Source organism: Stegostoma tigrinum, chromosome 27, assembly GCF_030684315.1.
Source record: "Stegostoma tigrinum isolate sSteTig4 chromosome 27, sSteTig4.hap1, whole genome shotgun sequence".
Taxonomy (NCBI): domain Eukaryota; kingdom Metazoa; phylum Chordata; class Chondrichthyes; order Orectolobiformes; family Stegostomatidae; genus Stegostoma; species Stegostoma tigrinum.
Genome location: NC_081380.1, coordinates 5220357 through 5247297, shown reverse-complemented (window position 1 = coordinate 5247297; position 26941 = coordinate 5220357). Strand labels below are relative to the sequence as shown.

General features: G+C 43.8%; 1 protein-coding gene and 1 non-coding gene across 2 annotated transcripts in view; both read left to right on the top strand.

Annotated features, from left to right (window-relative positions):
• The window catches only part of mybbp1a (MYB binding protein (P160) 1a), an 82052-nt gene that overhangs the window by 42790 nt on the left and 12321 nt on the right, over positions 1-26941 (top strand). Inside the window, exons 18-23 of the mRNA XM_059655313.1 lie at positions 881-1054; positions 3154-3311; positions 4037-4171; positions 5974-6085; positions 8870-9001; positions 10411-10479. Coding sequence (XP_059511296.1) covers positions 881-1054; positions 3154-3311; positions 4037-4171; positions 5974-6085; positions 8870-9001; positions 10411-10479 — 780 coding nt within the window. The remainder of the gene's footprint in view (positions 1-880; positions 1055-3153; positions 3312-4036; positions 4172-5973; positions 6086-8869; positions 9002-10410; positions 10480-26941) is intronic.
• Positions 2050-2186, top strand: LOC125464806 (small nucleolar RNA SNORA50). The gene has a single exon (XR_007250094.1). It is a non-coding gene; the product is annotated as a small nucleolar RNA SNORA50 (small nucleolar RNA).

Sequence of the window (26941 nt, the reverse complement as noted above, 5' to 3'; positions counted from 1 at the left end):
ACCATGTGATTATAATAAAGGGTAAACTACGTGCCACGATGCCTGGAAAAGCTGTTTCATTCTGCCTGAAACAGTGCCGTGGGGATCTTTTGCTGTCATCTAAGAGGACCAATGAGGCCTGGGTTATTAGCACATCAGAAGGGCAGCACTCCTTTAGCACTGCTGCAATGTATCAGCCTGGAGTTTGTGCTCACAATCTTACGACTTGGGCGTGTTTGCTGTGAGTTAAGCTCACACGGGGCCCCAGTCGGTGATAACACAATGTGTTATTTCTACATTGGTTTATCTGAGTGCTGCTGTAACATATAGACTTGGAAATAGATCTTCATCCTTTCACCATCCCTGGGTCAGAATCCTGGAATACCCTCCCTAAGGGCATTGTGGATCAACCGAGAGCACATGGACTGTATGGTTCAAGAAGTAAGCTCACCACCACTTTCTCAGGCAATTGATACAGAATGTACAAAAACTTAAACACACATACCAGCAGGCTCAAGCACAGATTCTTCCCTACTGTTAGACTTCTGAATGGACCTGTCAAAATTTCAAATCTAATGTTGATCTTGCTTTTTGTGCACCTTCTCTGCAGCCGTAACTTTACATTCCTCGTTCTGTTCAATCACCCTATGATCTTCGTGTTATCTGCTTATGCTGCACAAAAACAAAACTGTTCACTGTGCAATAATAAATCAAATCAAATGAGGGATGGATAATAAGAATGATGCCCACATCCCACGAGTGAATAAAAAAAGCCTGATGTATAACAATCGGGCTCGTTCAGAAAATGTTTGATCGAGAAATAGCTGAGTCTGATCTGAAGGAAACTTTTGAAATCGAAGCTGCAGCTTTGACCCTACCTCTCTGTGTTCAACCCCTACAGTGCAAGGAAGGGGAGAGCAGTGACGAGGAGGAGGTGGATGACGAGATGATGATGGCATTGGACAAAAACATCTCCTCCCTCTTTGCTGAACATAAGAAACATCTTCAAGCTAAGAAAGATCAGAAGGCAAAGCTGAGGAAAGAGAAGACCTTGCGGACAGATTTCAAAATGAAGGTATGTGGCAACATGCAAAGAGCGGCTGGTACAGATTTTCAGATTAAACTTTGAACATTAGCAAAATGTTATTTTTAACCAAAATTATATCTTGTTATTTTCTTCTGTAGAATTTCAAAAATATTTTTTAACTCCATAATCGAACAGAAAATTGTTACATGGAAGGCCATTTAGCCCATTTTGCCCATTCTGGATCTTTTTCCGATTTGCACCCCACTTCCAGCTCTCTTCCCGCAATTTCTTTTTTCCTTTACAAGTATTTATCGAATTCCTTTTTGAAATTTCTTATTGAATTTGCTTCAGCCATATTCCATATCATATCAGCCACCTGTTTCTGTTCTTCTTTTTGTCATCTCAATTCCCCTTTTGTTATTCAAAGATGAAAATTAAATACTCGGGCAAAAGGAAATTAAGTTTGTAAACTGCACATTTGGAATCTTCAGAGGAATTTGATTGACTTGACCAGGATTGTTCTGATCTACAGCCCTAGATTTATGGGCAGCTTACTGATACGTTATAGGCGCAAGGTAACATCCTCCAGCCAGTTAGCTGGTATCTTTGTAGAAAGCATCTTAAACATTAAAGGATAGGTTTACAATAATACTTTGCAACTACTGCAAACCCCAGCTTCCTTGTAAACAGTGCCATAGGTATTTACCAGTGCTGAGGAAGTAAATACCAGTTTATTGTAGTCTTGCAGCAAGCTAATGAAATACTTTCTACTGTAGGTTTGTGATCTTGGAGTATGTAATCTGATATTATAATTAGTTTCTGTTGGAATGACTCATTCACTTAGGATTAAATGTGTTGAGTAAATTAAGTACAATTTCTGAAACATTTAATAGTGCTTGACTCTGGTAGAGAGATGCAGTGCATCTCCACACCAGCTGATGGTGGTGTTGTATTAAGACCAATTTGCTTTTATTTTATTAACGTATTCACTGAGGAGTCAAAAAGTGGCCATTGATGGCCATCATCCTGAAATAATCTTGGTAATGCACTATCTTTGAACCTGTGCTGTCCTGATCTGTAACTTCACAGGCCAAGCAATAGTGCTAAAGAAAATACTTGTTATAACTGGGGCTTCTCAACACTGCAAACTGGGAAGCTCTTTTAAAAGCAAGCCACATAGTTATTTAAATTTTCAAAAGGTAAAGTTGATTAATTTATAAACCTGCAAAACTGTATGGTACAATCCTGATGGGATATAACTCATTTATGATCCCAGGCCTGTAATTAACTTGAAGACTCCCTGTTGCAAGTTTAGTGATTAAGGTGTTTAATTGCAACCCTGGCTATCTTTTCCTCATGATACTTAGTAAGCTGGCCACACTACTTGTTTCCGAATCTGCAAACACAGTTCAGAGATGTTGCTGCAGTTCCTCCACCACCTCCTCACCATTAGGGGGCAGTATACCACAATTGAAGAACACTGATGTAGGATGCCCCAATCCCCGGACAGAGTCAGCAAAGAAGCTGACCTTTGGCCTATTGAGTCTGTGCTGATCTGCCTTACCTAGTCCCACTTTCCAGTACTTGGCCCATAATCTCGAATGTTATGACATTTCAAATGCTCGTCCATGTACCTTTTTAAAGGTTAAGGTTTCCGCCTCAGTGCAGTGCATTCAAGACTCCCACCATTCTGGCCAAAAACATTTTTCCTCGAGTCCCCTCTAAACTACTTGCCTTTCACCTTGAAATTATGCCCCTTTCTTATTAGCCATTCAACTAGGGGAAACAGCTGTTTTCTATCCACCTTGTCCAAGCCCCTCATAATCTCCTACACCTCTTACCAAATCCACTGTTGACCCTCTGTTCTCTAAAGAAAACAACTCAAGCCCATCCAGCTCCTCCTCATAGCTAAAATGCTCTTACCCAGGCAACATCCTGGTGAACCATCTCTGAGCCCCTTCCAGTCCTTATCCCATTTTACTTTTGTCCCATATATATTTATTGTTTGTGTATTTGAGTTACGTGAACGTGTCTTTTCTCCTGATTTTCTCCTATGCACTGTTGTCCCAGTGTGTTTGGATGGTGTTTTTCCCTGATTATGTCTCTGTTTATATTTTCTAACAGATTCTCCTCTTGGTCTCTTTCAGGTCCTGGACTTCATTGAAGTGTTCATTGTGAAACAGCCTGAAAGCCCACTTGTCTTTGACATTATTGAGCCCTTGATTGCAATTATTGAAGCGACCCCAAGCTCTCACTCAGACAAACAGGAGCAAGACTTTCTCCACAAGACTGCAGACATTTTGAAGTCAGTGATTTGCATTCTCTTTGTGACTTTGGCAATTGTAGTAATTATGATCTACAAGTTAGGGATTGGGATCATTCACCGCTCTTCTGACATTTTCAGGTTAAATTTACAGAGAGCCAGTTGCTGCAGAGCAAGAGCTCTAGGTTTTAAGAGCAGACCCTGGAATTTCATCCTACATTTGTCCATGTGATTGTGACTGGATTGGTCATGGGTAGTGTGGGAGGGCTGTTTGTACGGAGTACAGGGACCCAGCCTTTCATACATCCCCCCACAATCACTGCAGCCAGTGAATTTGTGCATCTCTCAAGGATTATGACAATGAGTTGAGCAGAGGACTGTGCGAGTTACAAGTTGTAGGACACAGCTCCTGCTTCCATGGATGACATTGTGCCACGCTGAATTAATTATTGAAACAGACGTTCAGTCCATCAAGGCAGTGCTCATTATAGATCATCCTCTTCACTTTCCTCTAATACCAGTGGAATTCTTGTCTGAGTCAATGTGTTTAACTAAGAAATCTGCCTTTCGTGTGGCTCCCTGCATTCACAGTCAAGTAGGTCCTGTCGCAAGATCCTCCTTTTAATATCTGTAATTTTTTTTGTTGTTCCTGTGATTTTTGACAGCAACCCCCCCCCCCCCCCCCCTCCATGTCCGCACACAGGCATGTGCGCACACACACACTCTCACTCACTGTCACATCACTCCTTCTCTCTGTTCTTCCATAGGAATCAGCTATGCAAAGCCAAGCGCTACTGTCGAGACATCTCTGAGATAAAGGATGACCTGCATGAGTTGATGGAACGATTGCTAAATCGAGCCTGCAAGCAACCAGACTCTTCAGTATCTCTGTATTGTTTCAGGTACATTATGTCAAAGAAAAATCTGCTCAGATCAGGGTTAACATGAATGGTCTGCTTGGGTCAAGGTTCATAGAGGTGTCTGTTTGGGTCAGGGTTCACAGTATGTTGGCTTGCTAAGGTCAGCATTTATGGAGGTGACTATTTGTTCAGTGGAGCAATTGCTTGTTCATGGCATATGACCATCCTTGGCTGGGCCAGCATTTATTGCCCCACCCTAATCACTGTGGACAAGCTGACAATGAGATGCCTTTCTGAGTCACTACGTGCTTTTTCTACAGCATCTCCCAGACCTGCAACCTCTACCACCCAGAAGTACAAGAGCAGCATGAGTGCAAGACTGACTCTACTATTATGGTGGTAATTACAGGAGAGGTGGTGAAGGAACAACAATAAATTTCTAAGTCGGGATAGTAGGTGGCTTGGCGAGGAGTTGCCATGGGCCTGCTGCTCTTGTATTTCTGGGTGATAGAGATCGTAGCTTTGGCAGATACTATGGAAAGAGCATTGGTGAGTTACACTCCAGTGCACGTTGTAGATGGCACACACTGCTGCCAGTGTATCAGTGATGACAAAAGTGTGTCTGTTGAAAGTGCTAACAAAGTGTGAAGCTGGATGAACACAGCAGGCCAAGCAATATCTTAGGACCACAAAAGCTGACGTTTCGGGCCTAGACCGAAACATCAGCTTTTGTGCTCCTAAGATGCTGTTTGGCCTGCTGTGTTCATCCAGCTTCACACTTTGTTATCTTGGATTCTCCAGCATCTGCAGTTCCCATTATCTCTGTTGAAAGTGCTGATGGGAATGTCAATCAAGCATTCAAATAATGTGGATATTGAGGGCATAAATTAATGTGGCTTTGTTTTCCCTCAAAGTTGTATGCCATGTCCCCTTACTGGTATATTTCCCTTATAAATATCTGTGTATGCATTAGCCGTTGCCCCTTTTGTACTTGCCCCTTCTCTCACTGGCACCCAAATTCCTCCTTTACCCTGTTTCTTCTAACATCTGTGCCCTTTGCTCAGTGGTGCCCCCTTCACTTCTGTGTAAGGGGGTGCTGGATTGAAGCCTTCCACCAGGATTGGAAGACATGGGAACTGATAATTCCTCACAGTACTGAGAAAATGCAGCACAGTCATTGTAATGAGACGTTGTCAGCTTTCTGAGATCTTTTGGAAAGATCCGAAAAGGATATTGTAAAAAAAACAAAAGTGGCCTCGGTGTCCTGGGATTATGTATCCCCCTCATAACATTGTAGAAACGCTTATGCCTCTCTGTGGTATTTATGGAGCTTTGCTGTAAGCAAATTGATTTCCATATATCCTCTGAAAGTGACAGGAATGAGCCTTATGAAGCACCTCATTAACTGTGGAGCACTATGGGATGTGCTGAGGACCTGACACGGTCTGTAGAGCGCCAGCTTCTCTTCACTTCTGTTTTCCAAAACAAAGTAGGGGCACCCCAAGTCTTTTCTTGATTTGTAGCAATATCAGATTTCCTCTTGTGTTAAATCACAGAACATTCTGAAGTCCCAGAGTTACAGTGGGTTGAGCTGAATCAATGGATGTGTGTTTTGCATGTCCTGCACTTAGGTTTGTGCTTTCTGCTCCTGTCCCACATATGTGAGCATGTGAGATTGCACCATTGGAAAATCTGTCTCCCTAACTGACTGGATATCCCAGAAGTCTTGAGCTGGGTTAACTAAATTTGGAATTCCAGGGTTTGCAGTAACATTTCAATTCTTTTGGCTCGTTCATCGATGATGAGGAAATTGAATTGAGATGGTTTTATATGTTCTTTGGCAGTGGGAGCCTTTATCTCTTCAGAGTACTGAAAGGAAGCCCAACTGAACCTACAACCGCTGGCACCTGTAAAAAGGAAGAGTGTGAGGGGGATGTGCAAACTGAATCTGCACAGGTATGTGCATCAAAGTGGAGAACAGAGGGCCAGGTTTAACTACCTGTGATATTTTGGTAATGACTGCCGAGGCACTAATTTGAGAACACACTGCACTCAATACAATCAGTGAAAACCCTGTGAGGATTCTAATGCAATCATTTACTTTCTAAAAAAAATGGCTTTTACATGTGTAATTAGCCTGCTTGATTCTGTCAGAAATACAACTGTTCCTTAAGGTGAGGGATTTCAGGTGTTGCAGTCAAATAATATGTCCTGTTTGCCATCCACTGATGCGATTTGAACTAGAGCAGGGGTTGCATGACTGAAAGCAAGTGTTCTCTGCTCTGCCCCGCCCCAGTAATGTTAAAGTACATTTCTCCCTGAACATACACAATTGATTTATTTTCCCAACATCACCCTCTTTATCTTGTCAGTGTGGGTCTGCCCCTCCACCCCACCTGCAAAAATATTTCTTGCCAGTTCCAGGCATATTCAAGCACTTAATTCCCAGAAAAAAGGATTGTACACAGCATTACTGTGCTAGCAGTGCCAAATTTCTATTTAATAATAATCTAAAGACCCCGACTTGCTAACAGACCCTAAGTATTGGTGTCAGAATTTGGTATTGCCTTAAATGCCATCAGTATCCAGATTTCTTTCCCACACATGCAATCTTTCTGCATCTCGTGCTATTTTAACCATTTTGCTTCATCAGTAATTAGCTGTGTAGAATGCAAATCACTGTACATCTGAATTAAACCTCCCGAGAGTATAATCCATGTCCAAACTGTCAGCTTTTCTTGAGGCCTCTGTCTGTCTACCTCTCCCTTTTTTGTTTTTGTCTCCCTCTCTCCCTCCCTCCCCCCTCCCCCTCCCCCTCCTTCCGCTCCTCTCTCCCTACCCCCCCCTCGCTCTCTCTCTCTCACTCACTCACCTCACTCTCACACACACACACACACACACACACACACACACACACACACACACACACACACACACACACACACACACACACACACACACACACTCTCCGCACGTTCACACTGTCTCTGTCTTGCACTCTTATCTCTCTGTGTCTCCTCGCGCTGTCTTGGTCTCCCCCACTAATCACTCTCGCACATTCTGCCATTCTCTCTCCCTCCTATTCTCCCCGGTCTGTCCCTCTTCCCCCTCAACAACCCTGCCGCCATCTCTCTCTGTCTCTGTCTCTCTCTCTGTCTCTGTCTCCTGTTGTTTACTCTGTTCGATCTTGCTAGGATCCATTCTTGGGCAGATGCATTGTATCTTTGCGATTTAAAAAAAAACTGCTGACTGTTAATGCCACAGTACTCTTGATTTTTTTTATATCAGTTTTTCATTCTCCTCCTTTGCTGTAAATACTGCTAACTTATAATTTTGCATAATATCAAAACTGAAGCTTGCTGTAGCCTGTAATTTTCATTCCACAGCTGCCTGCCTGTACAGATGTCCGTTGTGTGGTTCTGATGCATTGAGATGCTCTGGGTTTTTGTTTCCTGGTGGATGGGCTCAGGGTCCATGCAGGTGTTGGGAGATCATTCTCAGGCCTGTGTCATGGGGTGGCTGGGGGTCAGGCAGCTGACTGTTTTAGTCACGCTGTCTGCCTTTTTGTTTTCGGCCAAATTATTGCCGCACATTTAATCTGGGGCCTGATTACGCGCTGACTGTTGTGTTTTCCTTCCCATGCATGGTCGCCAAGAGACTAGTCATGACTGACTGTCCGCAGAACAGTGGGGTCGTGTCAGAGCTTCTATTTCCCTCCAGTTCCAGGGTTTCCTGATTGATAAACCTAATCATCTTGAACTGAGCTGTGCCAACCCATGCCACAGGGACCCCACAGCAAATTGGTGTTGAGTTCCTGCTGCTGTGAATGAGCCATAGTCAGGCACCCTGGATGAGTAGCAACCTGTGCTCCTCAGTCTGATTCTAAACCAATAGTGAACTAAACATTCCCATCTACTCCTGGCAAACATTAGGACCGGGTCAGGCTACCCCCTCAGACTTTATAAAAACGACCGTGCTGTCTTCAGAACCTCTTGGATTTAATGAAGAGATCACTAACAAGTGAGACAGTGCATGCTCGTTATGTGCTGATCATCTCTGCACCGACAAATGGTGTGAAATTTGACCTAAAATCCTCTGGAAATGACGCAGCCCTGACATTGTCTGGCTCACACCTGCTACTTGAAGCAGGCTGCACGCTGGGGAGTGTGGAATACACAGGCTGTTCCACGCATGAGTGACCAGGCCTTCCTCATTCACCGTTACCTCTACTGTACATCATCTTCTATAAATAAAGAGATGACGGATGGTGAGCAGTGAGCTCCCCACGACTTGTCATGCTTCCAGTTGGTTCCTGGCCAGTCCCCAGTGGATGAATTTAGCCCACCCCTCTCCATATGCCTTGTTACGGTGAAGGGGGTTGTCGACACACACCCTCAGGCAAAGGTCGGGGAAATCTCTCAGGGCGACAAGGCTAGGGTGGGGAGTGTCTCTTGCAGAGAAAGGGATCCGACTGCCTCTGTAGGGGGAGGGGTGCTGCACTCAACCCATGATGTGTCTGCGGTATCATTGTTTAGCTGAGTATCAGTGCTGAATCACATTAGCTCAGTGAGCTGTGGGGACAGATTTTGCTTTGCACAAACGAGGGAGGGTGTGGGGTGCGGGCGTGAATGATGCCACTTTCTTACCCCCTCAAACGTTTGACTTAAATTGAGACTTGTTTTTAAAAATCCACCTTAATTTACACCTCTCCTGCAGTTTGATGTCTTCTATTTGTTGCAGGCTGATTCACTCGGCAGCCTGGATATTGACAGAGTGGCTGTAATCTATGAGAAAGTTCTGACCCTCTTCATGACCAAACGCAACTGCTCCCTCACTGGCCCCATGTTTATCGATCTCTTCAATCGTTCCCCAGTAAGTATATGAGAGAGCCTCATCAGCACTTTAATTCAGCTTGTGCACAAGTTCCATTTTAAACTGTATCAAGAAGAATGCATATGAGATTTGTCTTCAAGATTCCCCTCTAAAAAATACAGGCTTGTGTTTAGTTACACAAGGGAAAGTGGCCACCTGTATCTTGTTGAATTGCCTATTGAGAGAGATTTAGGAATGAGCATTAACTTTAGTGTTGCACGTGTCACTCAACTCTCAAGTCTCTTGCACTTGCAGGAGCTGCGGTGCCTGGACCAAGATTGGCAGAGTTACTGTCCCAATTCTAATGCCCCATAGTCGAGATGGCCCATCAACCTCCAGACAGCAGCAGATGGCGCTTACACCATCCCGCTAACCAGATTGCCTGGAAATCCCGCACTTTTTGTATTGGACAGTAAGCAGGTTTAGTGGCAACTAGTTGTTTTACCAAGGGAGAGCTTGTTGCTGAGTCTGACCTTGGTCCAGGAGCCCTTTTAATGTCTGGAATCTTGTGAGCGCAGGATGTTGCATCAAGGTGTAGCCTGGCACCTGTTTTTCGACAAACTGTACTGATCTGTACCTGCAGTGTTCCACTCTGTCAGTGTGACTATCTGGTGCACTTGTTGACTGGTCAGGGACCTGCTCACTGCTGCTTTCAACAGTGAGGGTTAACCCCCCTGGTGCATGCTTTTGTGGAGTAAATAATCATTTGGTTCCAGTTATTGAACTCTTCCCCTTCCCCCGCACACTTTGTTTTATTTTTGCTTGTTAATACATCACGTGATCTGTGAAGTGTAGGCACATCCCACAGTGAAACATCTTCACAGCATGTTGCCACTCTGTGTGCTCAACTTATATTCAGACTCTGATCATACCATAGAACTGACACTGTCACTTTGACCTTGTGGGGAAAACCTGAATGCTGATTCTGTAGCAGTTAGATTGGACACATGAATGTTGTTTGCTATAACAATGCACTCGGAACATGGGATTGGATAGTCTTTTGGTAGAAATGATACGTAATTATAAAACCAAGTATTAACTGTAGTTTGGAGGAACCAGCGTCTGGATTGTAATATATAAAACTAGAAACTGCACTTTAATGTTTTCACCAATGCACCCCGACATTAATCCTGCTGTTATTCCTGTGACATCACATGTCAACTAAATGCTGGCAACTCTTTCTGCTGCCTGCAATGTAAGCCGAGCTGTATGGTTATCCTGACTGTAATTATGTCAGCCAGTTCCATCTCTGTATGCCTCATGTCTCCGGCAAACGATAGCTGTTCAGAATGACTGGCTGCTGTGCACAAAGACTCTGGCTCCCTACTTTGCTGATTTCTTTGTCCTCAGCGAATCTGCTGAGTCAGCTATTGGACATTGCTGATTTTTCTTTTCCTCATCTGTTTCAGGTCATTTGTGCTCGGCTGCTGCAGTGTGCAATCAAATACATCACTGATGGAGTGCGGCAGCACCAGCAGGTAAGGAACCAGGCTTCTGTTGCCACTCAATTTGCCAAACCTTTGCAGAAAGCTCTTTGATGACACCAGCCAGCTGCTTTCATCCTTAGAAGAGAGTACAAGAAGATAAAGCAGTAGTCCTTACTGGGAGATTGCTTCTGTTGAACCAAAGGCTCCTGTGGCCCAGGGCAGAGACCATTCAGACCATCATACCTGTGTAATTCTTTCAAAGATCAAACTAATCCCACTCCCCAACTTCTTCCCTGTAGCCCTTGCAAATTTTCCACTTGAAGTACTTGTCCAATTAAAAGTTACTGTTGAATCTGTTTCCACCACTCTTTCATGTAATGCATCATAATTCACTGTTTAGAACAATTTCTTGTCATCTTTCCCATTTTTATTTTAATTCTGTGTCCACCGAACTTGTGAATGGAAAGTGTTTTTCTTCAATTATGTTATCAAAACCCCTGATAACTATAAACCCCTCTATTCAATGTGCCTTTCTGTCCTCTTAAAGAAAACAATTCACATGTCTCCAGTTCCTCCAATTTCAACAGGCTCCTCACCAAAATGTAGAAAACAGGAGCATGCGTAGGAGTAGGCCATTTGGCACATCAATTCTCCTTCTCCAATCAACATGATCATTGCCGATCCTCTATCTCAATGCCATACTCCTGCATTCTTCCCACAGAACTTGACATCTTTAAGTCTATAGAAGTCTTTCTCTTTCTTTCAGTGCTCTTCACAGTCTTCTGTGCCAGATAACTCCATGGGTTCACCATCTGCTGAGTAAAGAAGTTTCTCTATTCCAAAATGGTCCACCCTGAGACTGTGATCCCTTGTTCTGGAATCGCCAGATTGGGGGATAATCAGAGACAGTAGGAACTGCTGATGCTGGAGTCTGAGATAACACAGTGTGGAGCTGGATGAACATAGCAGGCCAGGCTGCTTTAGAGGAGTAGGAAAGCTGACCCTTCTTCAGAAATGAGGGAATGGAAGGAGGCTCTGAAATAAATAGAGAGAGGGGGAGGCGATGATGGAAGGTGGATAGTGGAGCAGATAGATGGAGAGAAGACGGACAGGTTAAGGAGGTAGGGATGAAGTTAGTAAAGGTGAGTGTAGATAGGGAGTTAGGATGGGGGTTGGTCAGTGAGAAGGGAGGGGTGGGTAGGTGGAAGGGAAGACAGAGGTCAAGGAGGTGGGGATGAAGCTAGTAAGTGAGTGTAGGTAGGAAGTGGGGGTGGGGGTTGGTTAGTGAGGTGGGAGGACCGATAGGTGGGAGAGATGACAGACGTCAAGGAGGCGGGGACGAGAGCAGCGGGTTGGTCTGGGGATGAGGTCGGGACTGGGGAAATTTTAAAGCTTGTAATGCCCACGTTGAGACCATTGGGTTGTAGGGTTCCAAGGCGGAATATGAGGTCATTTGGCCTCCAGTTTTTGGATGGCAATATTGTGACACTAGAGGTGGTCCAGGATGGACATGTCATCCAGGGAGTGGGAGTAGGAGAATGAGTTGAAGTGATTCGCAACTGAGAGGTGTTGTTGTTTGTCGCCAACCACTTCAACTCCCCCCTCGCACACCCTGGACAATAATCATCCCTGCATCCAGCCTTTTCAACATTTTAATGAGATCTGTCCACCTCCCCCACCTGGCTCTTGCGCGCTCTTTAACTCGTGTGCCCTCTATCTCTCTCTCGCTCTCTCTCTCTCTCTCTCTCTCTCTCTCTCTCTCTCTCTCTCTCTCTCTCTCTCTCTCTCTCTCTCTCTCTCGCTTGTGCTTGCTCTTGCTCGTGCTCTCTTGCGCTCTCTTTCTCTCTTGCGCTCTCTTTCTCTCTTGCGCTCTCTTTCTCTCTTGCGCTCTCTTTCTCTCTCGCGCTCTCTTTCTCTCTCGCGCTCTCTTTCTCTCTCGCGCTCTCTTTCTCTCTCGCGCTCTCTTTCTCTCTCGCGCTCTCTTTCTCTCTCGCGCTCTCGCTCTCTCTCTCGCGCTCTCGCTCTCTCTCTCGTGCTCTCTCTCTCTCGTGCGCTCTCTCTCTCGCACTGTCGCTCTGTGACCCAACTCCTAATATAACAAACCTGGGGCATCCAGAAATCGACGTGAACTTTTGCTTCCTCTATGGCAAGAATATCTGAAGAAGGGGCGCTGTACCTGAAACATTAACTTTCCTTTCTGTCCATAGATGCTGTCAGGCCTGCTGAGTTTTTCCAAAAATTTCTAATTATCTTCCAAATACCACTTGCCTTCCTAATTCTTTGCTCTATTTGCATGTTTGCTTTCAGTGACAGATGTACACAGGCACCCAAATCATTTTGCACCTCAAAGTTTTCCAATCAATCTCAATTTAAATAATACTCTTTTTATATTCTCAATGCTCTCATCCTATTTAATTTTGTATTATCAGCAAACTTAGAAGTAATACGTCATTCCCACATTTCAAATCATTGGTATATTTTCTATGAATTGCTGAGGTCCAGTTGCCAACATATTATCCCAATCTCATAGTTTGATTTTGATTTTGATTTTTTGATGTGGGACTCTTATCAAAAACTTTCTGAAAATCCAAATAAGCAACATACCCATGTATTCATAGGTTCAAGTAGGCTTGTCAGAAATGTTTCAATTTTCGTAAATCTGTGTCCACTTTGTGTAATCTGGTATTTTCTAATTGTCCTGTTATCACATCTTTTATCACAGACACTCTGGTACATTTCCTACTTCTAATGGCGAAGCTGATATTAGGCTTATCTCTGCCATTCTTCTAGATCTGGTTCTACATCCTTTCCAATAGTCTGATGTCCTTCCTGAAGTGTGGCGATTAGAGTTGGCCACAGTATTACAATTGAGGACTAACCAAACATTTATGAAGGTGTAGCAGTGAATTCCCCATTTTTAAACTCGGCACCCAGGATCCTGGGTGTTATTTATTAATATGTTGTATTAGCAATGAATATTTGATTGAATCTTTCAGTTAGCAAGGCTCCTACTGTGAAGTAGCTTTCTTTGGCCATCACTACATTTTGGCACCTTTCCAATTGCTAACTCTGTGTCACAGGCTTGCGTCATTGTTGAGGAGCTTGACTGCTGCCAGCCGGGTGGCAGAAAGCCTGTGTTTGTTGCAATAGGGCACACTGATGTTCTGCCACCTGGAATGCCAGCTTCACCAGCACAAAGCCTGTTCCCCAGAAAACGTGACCTAGCATATGTGGCACTCAAGCTGCTGGCTCAAATTGATTAATCTCGGTCTGTTCTGTGCTGCTGCTGGTAAATTTAACTGCACAGGTTCTGACAATCCTGAGATTTAAATGGTTTCTGTACACTGGTGCGCTACAAAAAACATACTGCACTGTCAGAGGTGCTTGAGAAGAGATGTTAAACAAAGGCCCCATGTCCCTGATCAGGTGATCTTGAGGCTATTTTAAACAAAGGCCACAGTTGACTAATATTTACCTACAATCTACATCACAAAAAAATCTGAGATTATCTGGTCATTACCACCTTGCAGTTTGTGAGAGTTTGATCAACACAAATTAATGGCTACTTTTCCCACATCACAGTAGCTAGACATTAAAAATATGACTTGAATATAGAGCACTATGAAATATCTGATGGCTGTGAAAAGTGCTATAAAAATGCAAATATTTCTGACTCTCTGCAACTAGGGTTGCAGTGCAAGTTGTAAGAGATCAATTATTATGGGCTCTATATTCTAGGGTGTAATCAGCACAATCATAAACAGCAATTATAGCTAGGAGTACAATCCCTTAAAAGGGTTGCCTCCCTGTCAAAGTATTACAAGAATTATTTTAATTTCCTCTCTCCGTTGTTTGGCTTCTGAAAGCATCCAGTTGCAATGGTGTAGGATTCCACAGGTACGCTTCGACTTCTTATCCCTCAAGGTGGAACCTTCTTTCACATGTGAGAACCTGGTTTGAGAGTGTCTGCAGGCTATTCAGCACAGGCAAGCGTCATATCAGGATCCAGTTTTGTCAGTTCCTGTACGTTTGTGATGCAGAAATTGTTGGGCCTTGATTGAGCCAAGCATTTTTGACTTGGAACAGTAAATTGACTGAGGATGCAAATGTACTGGGCAGGCTGTGACTGCATTTGTAAAAGTATACTTTAAGAAATGTCTGCTGTAACAGCTGCGAAAGTTACTGTCACCCTTTGTAAGGAGACCTCAACAGTTACCATCCCCTGGTGGATATAATTTCGGCTGTTTCAGCGCTCCTACATTGCTGTTATTGAAGTGTGTGGCACTATTCAGTTAAGGTAATTATTTCTCCACTAATCAGCTCTTACTGAGCCTGCATGACCGAGGACCATGCTGAGCATGTGGAAAGGGCGCACAGCTTTCTGCAACTCCATTGTCCTGATGTCTGACTCTCTCGCCAGACTCTATGCGTCACTGGTGTTTTCAGCTCCTTGAGCTCCTGTGGTTTGAAAATGCCCACAAGTTCTGTGATCTTCCTGAATTAATGAACTTGCAGCAAGAATTCAGACACTTGGCTCAGTGCAGCTGTTGCAAAAGGTTTCAGGAGGGCAGGTGGATACAAAGGAAAGCCAGGGAAGGGAGCATTGTGACAAGACCACAACTCCTTCGTCCCCTGTGGTTTCTCAAAGCAAGAATTCAACCCCCTTGCTGTAGCACATCTAGGTTAAGCCCCAACTATTTGCTTTGCAGAGGAACCATCTTTTATTGTAACCTTAGTTAGTCAAATGCACGTCTGATAGTGACAAGGGAGGTGGGCTATATTTAACTGCATCCTTTTGTTCCACATGGCTGATGCTAGAGGGGCTGTCAGTTGAAATAAAGCGCTGTCTTAACAGGAGAAGATCAGAGGCTCAAGACCCACAGCTAATATGCCATGCCCTGGTAGAGCAGGTATTATTCTTATCTTGGCCAACACTACCTGCCCTCTAGTATATGTGAAATCCCAGAACTGAGATCCATTCTAGACCACCTGTGGAATATATTGGATAAGGACTCTGGCTTGTTCTGGTTCTGGTATTGCAAGCTCACTGAATACAGAGTATTTTATAATTAACCATCCTAGCTAATTACCAGGAGACATCACAGCTTTGATTTGTCAGCTTTCTTTGCCGCTGATGTACTGAAAACAGTTATTGTCTTGTTGCAATTATACCTTACCCCTCCTGCTGGAAGGAAGCCAGATATCCTTAACTCCACTTCTTGCCGCCTTGCCTTGATTTTGTCATTAAATTCAAGTTACCTCCCCACCACAGTTACCATCACCAGTTGTACAGAATCAAGCTGTTCAGCCCCTTTCACATAAGGTTATCCCCTAATGCACTGGAACATAGGAACAGGTGTAGGCTATTCGGTCCATCAAGCCGGTTTTAACATTTAATAAGATCATGGCTGATCGCTTCACTGCCTGTTACCCACACTTTTCTCATGACATTCGTAATCAGAAATTAATCAGTCTCTACTTCAGATATACTCGGGCTGAGCTTTTGCAGTCATCTGAGAAGAAATTCCAAAGATTCACGCCCCTCTGAGTTTAAAAAAAAATCTTCCCTAGGCCTGAATGGCATTCCCCTTATTTTTAAATTGAGCCCCTAGTTCTGGTCTCCCCATCCAGAAGGAATATCTTACCTGCAGCTATCCTGTCTACCTCTTCAAATATTTCGTAGGTTTCAGTGAGATCTTGGGTGATCTGCTCTTGCCCTAACTTCTAATTTCCTACCTGCTCCCATAATCTTTGCCCCCACTGTTGTTCAAGACCTGTTTGTCTTCTGACAGAGTCTTTTCCTTATAAATCAATTCTGAGTCCAGTAAATGGATGACAAATGCTAGGGGCAAGAAAACAGTCATCAGTAACTACCGATGTATATGCTTGTGCAGTGGTCAAACAAATTTTTCTTTTTCAAGGGCTACTCCCAATATTTTTTTTGAGGACTACTTTTTTGATTTATATTGCCATTTATGTATAGTAGCTCCTGAGCTTATGCTGCCTTAAACTCGAGATTCCACTTTCATGTGGAAGAAATTAATTACCTCAGTTTTCTTGGATCTCATTGACTGAGTATTTCATTGTTGCTAAATTTAAAGCCATTCTCTCTCCTTTGCAGCCTGTCTCACCTCTTCTTGCAACCTTCCTGTCCTACCACACCTCCCTTGCAGCCTCTTTCTCCCCTTCACTTTTTGCAGTCCCCTCCTTCCCTGTACCTCTTTCAATTTCCTTCTCTCTGTCTCTCCCCAACCCATCTTGACACCTATTTCTCTCCTCCCTTCTACTCTTTGCAGCATTCATTTTCACCTCCTCACACCAACAGCCTTCTCATAGTCTCTTTCTCCCTTCCCAAAGCCACAGAGAGCTGCATTCTGCTCCTGACCCCAGGCCCTCTCTTGACTGATGACTTCACTCCAGATCCAGCAAGAGGCCTCTTGCTACCAGCTTTGGTAAAAGGCCACCCCCACATCAGTAATCCTGTCCCAGCCAAAGATGACTTTTGGCATCCCCATCAGTTCTCAGCTGTCAGCCCTTAGTGATTTCCTCACTGCCAGTACTGACTTGCCGAGCTGTTAATGTTTCTCCGTTTATAGACTGTTTCTGTCAGGTTTACTGGTGAAGAGATCAGCATCAAACAAAACAGAACTGTCCCGTACTTGGAGCAGTGTTTACAAGGACGGCATATTTTCCATTAGTGTCTCATATGCATGTAGTTTCCTGGGCAATTTGGGGACTTTCAGGTGTGGATGCAAAGTGGATAGATACGCACATGCATGCTCCCACCCCCAGTATTTCAACACTGACGTGTATATTTATGCCCGAGCTCTAAACTGAACTTTCACTCCATCTTTGGTATTAGCCTCTGTACCTTGATAATTATTGGAATGATGTAGTTCACATATAGTACACTGCAGTGCAGGAACCTGTCTGATCACGCCACAAAACGCCTGCCTTTGTACCTGTGTGGGGTAGTAAGGAATGCAGAAAGAAAATGTGCAGTCATTATGTGGTGCGTGAGAAAAATGTGACTTGACAAAATCGGAAAACATTCCAGGAATACGGCTGAGCCTGAGCTCTCAGCCAATTTAATGCTTATAACCATGGCTGTGGCTTGTTCTCGGAACAATGGTTCTTTGTACCTTAACCCTTGAATGTCTCCTGCTACCTTACTGATCTGAGCTGCATTACTGGGGTGGCAGGCTGGCTCAGTGATTAGCACTGCTGCCTCTCAGCATCAGGGACCTAGGGTCAGTGCCAGCCTCAGGCAACTGCCTGTGTGGAGTTTGCACATGCTCCCCATGTCTGTGTGGGTTTCCTCCGGGTGATCAGGTTTCCTCCCACGTTCCAGCGATGTGCAGGTTGGGTGGATTGGCCATGCTGAATTGCCTGTAGTATCCGGGGGATGTTGGGCTAGTGGTAGGAAATTCAGAGCTACAAGGATATAGTAGGGGTGTGTGTCTGTGTGGGATGCTGTTTGGGTCTGCACAAACTCAGCCCAATCAGCCAAATGGCCTGCTTCCACACTGTAGAGATTCTGTTATTCAGTGATATTGTGCTATCTTAGAACTTAAACCCAAAGCTTCAGAGGCCTTCCAGTGTTCGTAAAGATCCCATAGCTCTAGTGCAGAAATGGAAACAATCTCCCCATGTCCTGAGCAGCATTTATCTTTGGACCAATTCAACAATAAGTAAAAAGTCTAGCCCATTTATATCTTTGCTGTCTGTGGCACCAAACTTTGTGCAAAAAAGCTGCCATGTTTCCTACAGTTAAGGGTGCCATTATTGCAGGCTGTCAGCTAAGTCCAACAAATAGATGTAAGGGTTGAGGGAGGGGGTGTTGGTATAGGGGTGAGAATGTATGAGAAGTCTAATGTTCTGGGGGCAGGGGTTTTAAAACCCACTGTGGCAAATGGTAAAATTTGGAATCAGAAGCTTTCCTCAGTGATGATGACCATGAAACTACCTGTGTTGAAAAAAACCCCTCTGGGTAACCACTGTCCTTTTAGGGAAGAAAATCTATCATCATTACCTGGTCTGATATACATGTGACTCCAGGCCCACAGCTTTGCGTTTGACTCTTAACTGCCCACTGAAATGATCTCGAATGCTAATCAGTTTAAGGGCAACTAAGGATGGGGAACAGATGCCAGCCCTGCCAGTGATGCTAATGCCCTGTACAAATTTTTAATAAATGGTGAACTTTACTTGGGATTTATGATACAGAAACAGGCCATGCAAAGCTCTCGAAGATTTGTAGCTCTGGTTGTGGATAAGGTTGTAGACTTGCTCGCCGAGCTGGTGTGTTTGATTGCAGACTTTTGTCCCTCTGCTAGGTGACATTGTCAGTGCACCTCTGGTGAAGTGTTGGTGTTTGGTCCCGCTTGTTATTTATGTACCTGAGTTTGCTGGGGTGGTTGGCATTACTTCCAGTTCTGTTTTTCAGTAGTTCGTATATCAGGTCCAGTTCAATGTGCTTATTGATGGAGTCGCGGTTGGAATGCCAGGCCTCCAGGAGTTCCCTGGCATGTCTCTATTTGGTTTGTGCTATCATAGATGTGTTGCCCCAGTCAAATTTGTGTCCTTCTTTGTCCATGAATATTGAGACCAGTGAGAATTGGTTGTGTCTCTTGGTGGCTAGTCGTTGTTTGTGTATCCGTATTGTCAGTTTTCTTCCAGTTTGGCCTGTGTAATGTTTCCCACAGTCCTTGCATGGTATTTTGTCTATTACATTAGTTTTATTGGTTGTGGTTTTGGGATCCTTTATGTTCGTTAGTAGCTGTCTCAGGTTGGCTGTTGGTTTGTGGGCTACCCTGATACCTAAGGGTTTAAATAGTCTTGTGGTCATCTTTGATATGTCCCTGATGTACGGCACAGTGACTAGTGTCTCTGGTCGTGTTGTGTCCTCTTGTTGTGGTCCGTTGCGGGACAGAACACCAACGCTTCAACGGAAGCACGCTGACAGTGTTACCTAGCAGGGTGATAAAACATCTATAATCAAACACACCAGCTTGCTGAGCAAGTCTACAACCACAGATCATTCAGCCCAACCAGCCCATTGCCAGAATATTGCCAGTTCTGAAATCTGGATCTGTCCTATAAAGCATTAAGTAAACATTGATTATGAGGTGGAAACAGAAAATGCAGCAAATGCTGAGTAATTGCAGCATTTTCTGTTTATATTTCAGATCTCCAGCAGCTGCAGCGTCCTTTTTGTGTTATAAACGTGATCGGCTTTACGTTTGTGACCCACTTACACGTGGAAAGAGAATTCTGCTCCTGACTACCACCATCCTTCGCTGAGGGGAGCTACCTCTAGTGGGTTCACATTTGCCTGTGCGGTGCTTAACCCAGATATTTTTAACAAGAAATCTTGGGAGGTAGCTGACAGTTGCCCAACTCTTGAGCAAGTTGCCAGTGGACCATAGTGCAGTCCTTGTGATGGTGTGTGGAAGAGAGTATTTAGAGATTGTGTATATTTTAAAATATAGACTTCATTTGTATTAATATACACTACTTCAGCACTCCTGAAATTCTTAAGAGCATAGGTCATAGAACTAAAATATTGAGTCTGTTTCTCTCTCCAAGGATGCTATTTGATCTACCGAATACGTTTTATTTTGATTTCAGACTGAACATAGAACGTACAGCGCAGGAATGGGTCCTTGACACCAAATGAGACCAAATAATGCCTTCTGCCTGCCCTTGGTCCATTTCAATCCATTCCTTGCATATTCATGTACTTAGCTAAAAGTCCCTTAAACATCTCTATTGTATCTGTCTCCACCACCAACCCTGTCAGCACATTCCAGCCTCCTGCCACTCTGCGTAAACCAAAAAACCTTCCTGTCGAATCTCCCGTGAACATTGCCCCTCTCACTTTAAATGCAAGCCCCCTAATAAAAGATTTTTCAAATTGGCAGGAGTAAGATTCTGACTGTCAACCCTAGCTATGCATCTCAGAATTCTATAGACTTATATCAAGTGTCCCCTCAACCTCCGCTGCTCCAGAGAAAATTTTTCCTAGCCTTTCCTTATAGCTCATACCCTCCAATCCAGGCAGCATCCTGGTAAACCTCTTCTGCGCCCTTTCCAAAGATCTGCATCCTTCCTGTGATGTGGTACTTCTGTACATGTTCAGAAAGCAGATTAAAACTCCTTCCCCTTCTTACAATAGTACAGTTTCATGCAACCCGTCTCCTCATATGTGCATTCAATACATTTTAACTATCTACCTTGAGCTCCTTTGAGGGAAACTGCCTCCTAGTATCAGTTGAAGGTAGTTTTTATGCAGAGCGACTGTCGAAGACAAGATTGATCACTTCAAGTTGGGTCCCCTAACATTAAGAGGCAGGAAGTGTTTGCCCAATTGTTCTCACCTGGACTGGAAGCCAGATTTGAGAGTTGAAAGGCCGGTACATCTGGACAGGTCACTGTACAACTTGTTCATTGAGCCTCCTGAACGCTAGCACAGAGTTATTCTGCCCAGGATTACCTCCATTCAGCTCTCACCCCTCACCCAGCCATATGCACACAGTAATTTCTAGAAGAGATAAAAAGAGAAAAAAACCTTATTGGAGTTGAGCAGCCAATTTGGAGTCTTGTCAAACATGTACAAAAATCAGGCTGAAATTAATCTTTGAGAAAATATTAGTTGCTGTTAGTGTAGAATTAAACAGCAGTAAATGAATAGCTCTCTCATTAAGAAATGCCAGTTTACAATATGCACCCGGTTCAAAGGGATTAAATCAGATTAAATCATTTGATGAAATAAATGGGAGGCACAGATCAAGGTTACAGTTTGTTTTGATAGTCAAAGAATGAATTCCAATGATGTTATGGAAATGCCCTTTTTGATGGTCATGCAGACATGAAAGTGCACATTATACTGACTTGTCTGGAAGTGATCAGCGTCACAGGATTTATGACATTGTTTATTTCCAATTCCCTCTAAAGAATCTGAGTACGATCAGTTATATCATGCGTGGGATCCCAGTGGACGAGCTCACTGTATAGGGCGCCAGCTAGTGCAACTTGTTTCTGAATTTGCAGCCAATTAACAACAGTGACGAGTATTGTTTGCTGCAGTTGGTTATCAGGGCTTAACGGAAGTGAGGATAGATGGTATCATGCTGAGACCTTCCAGCTTTGAGGTAAAAGTGTTTTTGTCGCATAAGTCTCTTCAGCATGTGCTGAACCTGCTGTTAAACAATTTCAACCCATCAGTATCTACATTCCTAATGTTGAGCGAGAATGCATGTAGATGTGTGCATTCTCTATCAATAAAGAAAGTGGACAGGTTTGGCTGTTTTGCTGGAGGCAAATTCTGTTTAAGTTAGTGTAAAATTGAGGAAATGATTTACGGCTTTATTTCTGGGAGTGCTGTTCACACACCTATACAAATCTTTTGCCATTGGTATAAACTGTGACTCCCTAAAATAGTTACCCATATTATTTATTTTGTATTCCAGGCAGTAATTTTTGTTTATTTAATAGGTGCACTATATGAACAACTTCAGAAAACAAAACATTACCAATTGCTCCTTGCCATCTCATTGGGTATTGATGAGAGTTTGATTCTCATGCCTTTTGTCAGACTGCTTGCTCAGTACTGAAATTATTCTGATTATAAATGCCTGTTGCAGGTATGGACTGATCTGTCAGTTGACCATTAGAGGTCAGGCTTAGGCCACGTTACACTCTGATTTAACCTCTAAATGTACAGGGGAAACTGATAGAGTGACTTGCAGACAATAAGGACTGCTTAAGTCTGTTTTCGATGGATCAATCATGAGAAGCCCCTACCTGCATCCACCTATCCCCATCTCTCCTAACTTTCCCACAGCCCCACTCCCCTTCTGTTTATTTCTGGGCTCTCTTTCCCCTCCCAGACATGATGAAGTGTTTAAGCCCGAAATATTGACTTCCCTGCTCCTTACATGCTGTCTGACCTGCTGTGCTTTTCCAGCCTTACGCCTGTAGACAGAGGAACTGATACTGGGTTGGAGGACAGGTAAGAGAGTGTGGTGGCATGGTTAGAGTTCAGTTTGTAACTGGGTGGTAATTTTATTTTGACATCATTGTCCTGGTAGGCTCTTGGGGTAAAATTTGATTATTACCTCTCCATGCTTCTTTAAATGTAAAGCTTTCTGAAAGGTACTATATAAATGCAAATCCTACATACCTAGGAGACAAAATTTGGGATAATTTATCGCATTATTGGAAGGAATTTCTGCTAGTAGCTAACATACCAGGAACAGAAATGTAGTCCCAGTAAATTGACATTCTGAATAATGGATGGTCTCGAAAGGGCTGGGAAAGAACATGGATAAGTACAGCATATGAACAGGCCCTTCAGCGCCTCCATGCCTGTGCCGACTATGATGCCATTCTAAATTAATCCCATCTGCCTGCACTTTGTCTGTACCCCTCTATTCTCTGTCTGTTCATGTGTCTGTCTAAATGCCTCTTAAACCTTGTTATTGTATCTGCTTCTACCACCTCCCCGGCAGTGCATTCCAGGCACCCACTACACTCTTGTGTGTAAAAAAAACAATTTGCCTCATACATTTACTTCAAACGTTTCCCCTCTCACCATAAAACTATGTCCTCTAGTGTTTGATATTTCAACCCTGGGACAAAGACTCTGACTATCCACTCTATCCATGTTCCCATAATTTTAATGTACTTGTGGCAGCACGCCCCCAACTCTTTGTTTAAAGCAATCCAATTTATCCAACCTCGCCTTATAGCAAGTATACTCCAATCCAGGCAATGTGCTATTAAAAATCTTTTGCAATTTCTTCAAAGCCTCCACATCCTTCCTATAGTGTGAGAGGGCCACAACTGCACGCAATACTCCAAATGTCAGAAGTCACACAACACCATGTTATAGTCTAAGATAATAAAATGTGGGGCTGGATGAACACAGCAGGCCCAGCAGCATCTCAGGAGCACAAAAGCTGACGTTTCGGGCCTAGACCCTTCATCAGAGAGGGGGATGGGGAGAAGGTTCTGGAATAAATAGGGAGAGAGGGGGAGGTGAACCGAAGATGGATAGAAAAGAAGATAGGTGGAGAGGAGAGTATAGGTGGGGAGGTAGGGAGGGGATAGATCAGTCCAGGGAAGACGGACAGGTCAAGGAGGTGGGATGAGGTTAGTAGGTAGGAGTTGGAGGTGCGGCTTGGGGTGGGAGGAAGGGATGGGTGAGAGGAAGAACAGGTTAGGGAGGCAGAGACAGGTTGGACTGGTTTTGGGATGCGGTGGCTGGAGGGGAAGAGCTGGGCTGGTTGTGTGGTGCAGTGGGGGGAGGGGACGAACTGGGCTGGTTTTGGGATGCAGTGGGGGAAGGGGAGATTTTGAAGCTGGTGAAATCCACATTGATGCCATTGGGCTGCAGGGTTTCCAAGCGGAATATGAGTTGCTGTTCCTGCAACCTTCGGGTGGCATCATTGTGGCGTTGCAGGAGGCCCATGATGGACATGTCATCTGAAGAATGGGAGGGGGAGTGGAAATAGTTTGCGACTGGGAGGTGCAGTTGCTTATTGCGAACCGAGCGGAGGTGTTCTTCCCGTCTTCCCTGGACTGACCTATCCCCTCCGTACCTCCCCACCTATACTCTCCTTTCCACCTATCTTCTTTTCTCTCCATCTTCGGTCCGCCTCCCCCTCTCTCTCTATTTATTCCAGAACCCTCACCCCATCCCCCTCTCTGATGAAGGGTCTAGGCCCGAAACGTCAGCTTTTGTGCTCCTGAGACGCTGCTGGGCCTGCTGTGTTCATCCAGCCTCACATTTTATTATCTTGGATTCTCCAGCATCTGCAGTTCCCATTATCACCGTGTTATAGTCTAACATTTAAAATCATAAGCTTTTGGAGCACCGCTCCCTCGTCAGTAGAAGTCATTTGAGCTAACAAAAGCTTGTGATTTTGTATTAACTGGTGTCGTGTGACCTCTGATTTTGTCCACCCGAGCCCAACCCCGGTATTTCCACATTATGGCTGCTCCAAATGTGACCTAACTGAAGTTTTATACAGCTGCTGCATGATTTGCCAACTGTTAGACTCAACCCCCAAACGATGAAGAGGCAAGCACGCTGTATACCACCGTTACCTCCTTATTCAATTATATTGCCACTTCCTGCGAGCTATGGACTTGCACCTTTAGATCTCTATATCTGTGCTCCAAAGGGCATTGGCTAAACCTGAATGTAGTGCTGGAAGATGTGTTTACATCCTGTTACCTGCTCTTGACAGGGAATGAGCTGAAGGGTAAGTTTGCCCCACCAGTCTGGCACTAAGTAGGTTTTGAACAAAGCTATTTCCAAATATTCAGTATGTCTTGATTTTAATAAAATATGACTGATTTGTGGTTTGAAGTATGCATTTTTCGTCAAAGAAGCGACGTGTTCCTTCATTGGAACTAAAATGCCTGAGAACCAATTGTGTCAGACCAACATGGCAAAGTCCTGCTAAGGAAGACAACTTGTTAGAGTGAACTAGTGTAGCAATGTCACTAAAGTATACTGCAGCACCTACAGCCATCATCTCATTCTTCCTACTCCTTTACCTCATCCTGTGGTCTCTCCCAATCCACAATATCATGACAAGTGCAGGTGGGAGTGTTAATGATAGGTCAAGACTTTGTGAAAGGCTGAATGCAGATTTGTTTGCATGCATCATTGCCAGAATCCTGGTAGCTTGTGAGGGGCCACAGAACACCAACAGTCTGCTTCTGAAATACAGATTGTGGGGGAGAGATGTCAAAGAACAGTCTCGGGTTCTGTGTTCAGAAGTAAAATCAACCTTCATTGGAGCTCTTTACCATATGTGCGGGAGAGGTCAGAGACTGCTTTCAATCTGGCTTTCACATGGGGCCCAGTAGGGGACAGTTTAAAAATAAGGGGTAGGCCATTAAGAACAGAGTTGAGGAAAAACTTCTTCACCCAGAGAGTGGTGGATATATGAAATGCTCTGCCCCAGAAGGCAGTGGAGGCCAAGTCTCTGGATACTTTCAAGAGAGAGATGGATAGAGCTCTTAAAGATAGTGGAATCAAGGGTTATGGGGATAAGGCAGGAACAGGATACTGATTGTGGTTGATCAGCCATGATCATAATGAATAGCGTTGCTGGCTCGAAGGGCCGAATGGCCTACTCTAGCACCTATTGTCTATTGTCATCCTCTTGAATCCAGCTCAGATCGGAAGAAAGGTCATTGAAGCTCTGACTTCCCCAATGGATACAGCATTTTTATACATTTTGTGTTACAATAATTGCGTGCAGTATTGCCATTGTTTCTTTCCCCCTTAATCTATACAGCCAGGCCTGTGACACACCTAATCAGTGATGGACAACCCTCGGATACCCATGACCTCATGATGTTTACTGGACATCATGTCATCAGACCTCGAGATCATACAATGTATTCCATTATTTATACTCTTTTTCAGACAAGTCCTAAGCTTGCTCATTTCTGAGGACTGCTTAAATTCTGTTATTCATTGTACTTACTGCTATTCCTGTCAAATTCTGTTATTCATCTTGTATTTCCCACTGTCCTAGTCACAGGAGATACAAAAGGAAGTCAGTTCTGAGTAATTTATGTAAGGTTCATAATATTAGTTCTAATATAAAGTTAGTTACGCGTAATGTTTTATGGTTACACCTACTGTTAGCATTCTTTAGCTAATGAGTTGTAAGCAGTTTCTGTCCCAGTTGACCTTGGAAGGTAAAGTAGACACTGCCCCTTTGTCTTGCAACTTTGTTCTAGCCATGCACTGTCTTTTAAGATGAAATTTACTGTCCCTACTCTGACTAGCTCTTGTATACCTAATAAGACATCTTTTTCATTAATAAGACTAAAACTCAATCACTTTCACAGTTCAATGAACTGGTCTCAATTCCTAGGTTTTTACAAGGCATAATCCTACCCATATCATTTGTCTCTGTTTTCGTGGGATCCTAATTTTCTTCTTAATGCTTGCTACAAACTTCACTGTCTGTTCTGACATTTCTTATCAAACTTTCTGTTTTGGACATCTGCAGCTGTTTGCCCAGAACTCACTGTAAATTAGTTTGTCTGATTCTTTGTTCAAAGTAGACTTTGTTACCTTGGGTTATCTCTCCCTTAAAGCTACCATTGTGCTTAACCTATGGCCTTACTGTAATACTGGACCAGGCAAACTAATTCTGTTATTGCAGCCATTTTTATGCCAACATGTGGCTGTTCTGTGCTACCTCTGACCGGGGCTACTGTAACTCAAAAATGCCTTTAATTAGAGTACAGCATATCAAAATTGAGCATCGGAGTGAAATTCATGTTTTATGACAAGCTTTGTGAGCAGAATTTTGGATCCTCTCCTAATCCTGAAACCCTTTCATTGCGGTAACTGTTAAAATGGGTGGAACTTAATTGGAAGCATTGTTAAAATAGTTGCTGTTTGCTTAGAGGTTGATGAACAATTGATGGTTTCGACCAGACAAGTTGGGAGGCATGCCAAAAGTTAGTGTTTGTA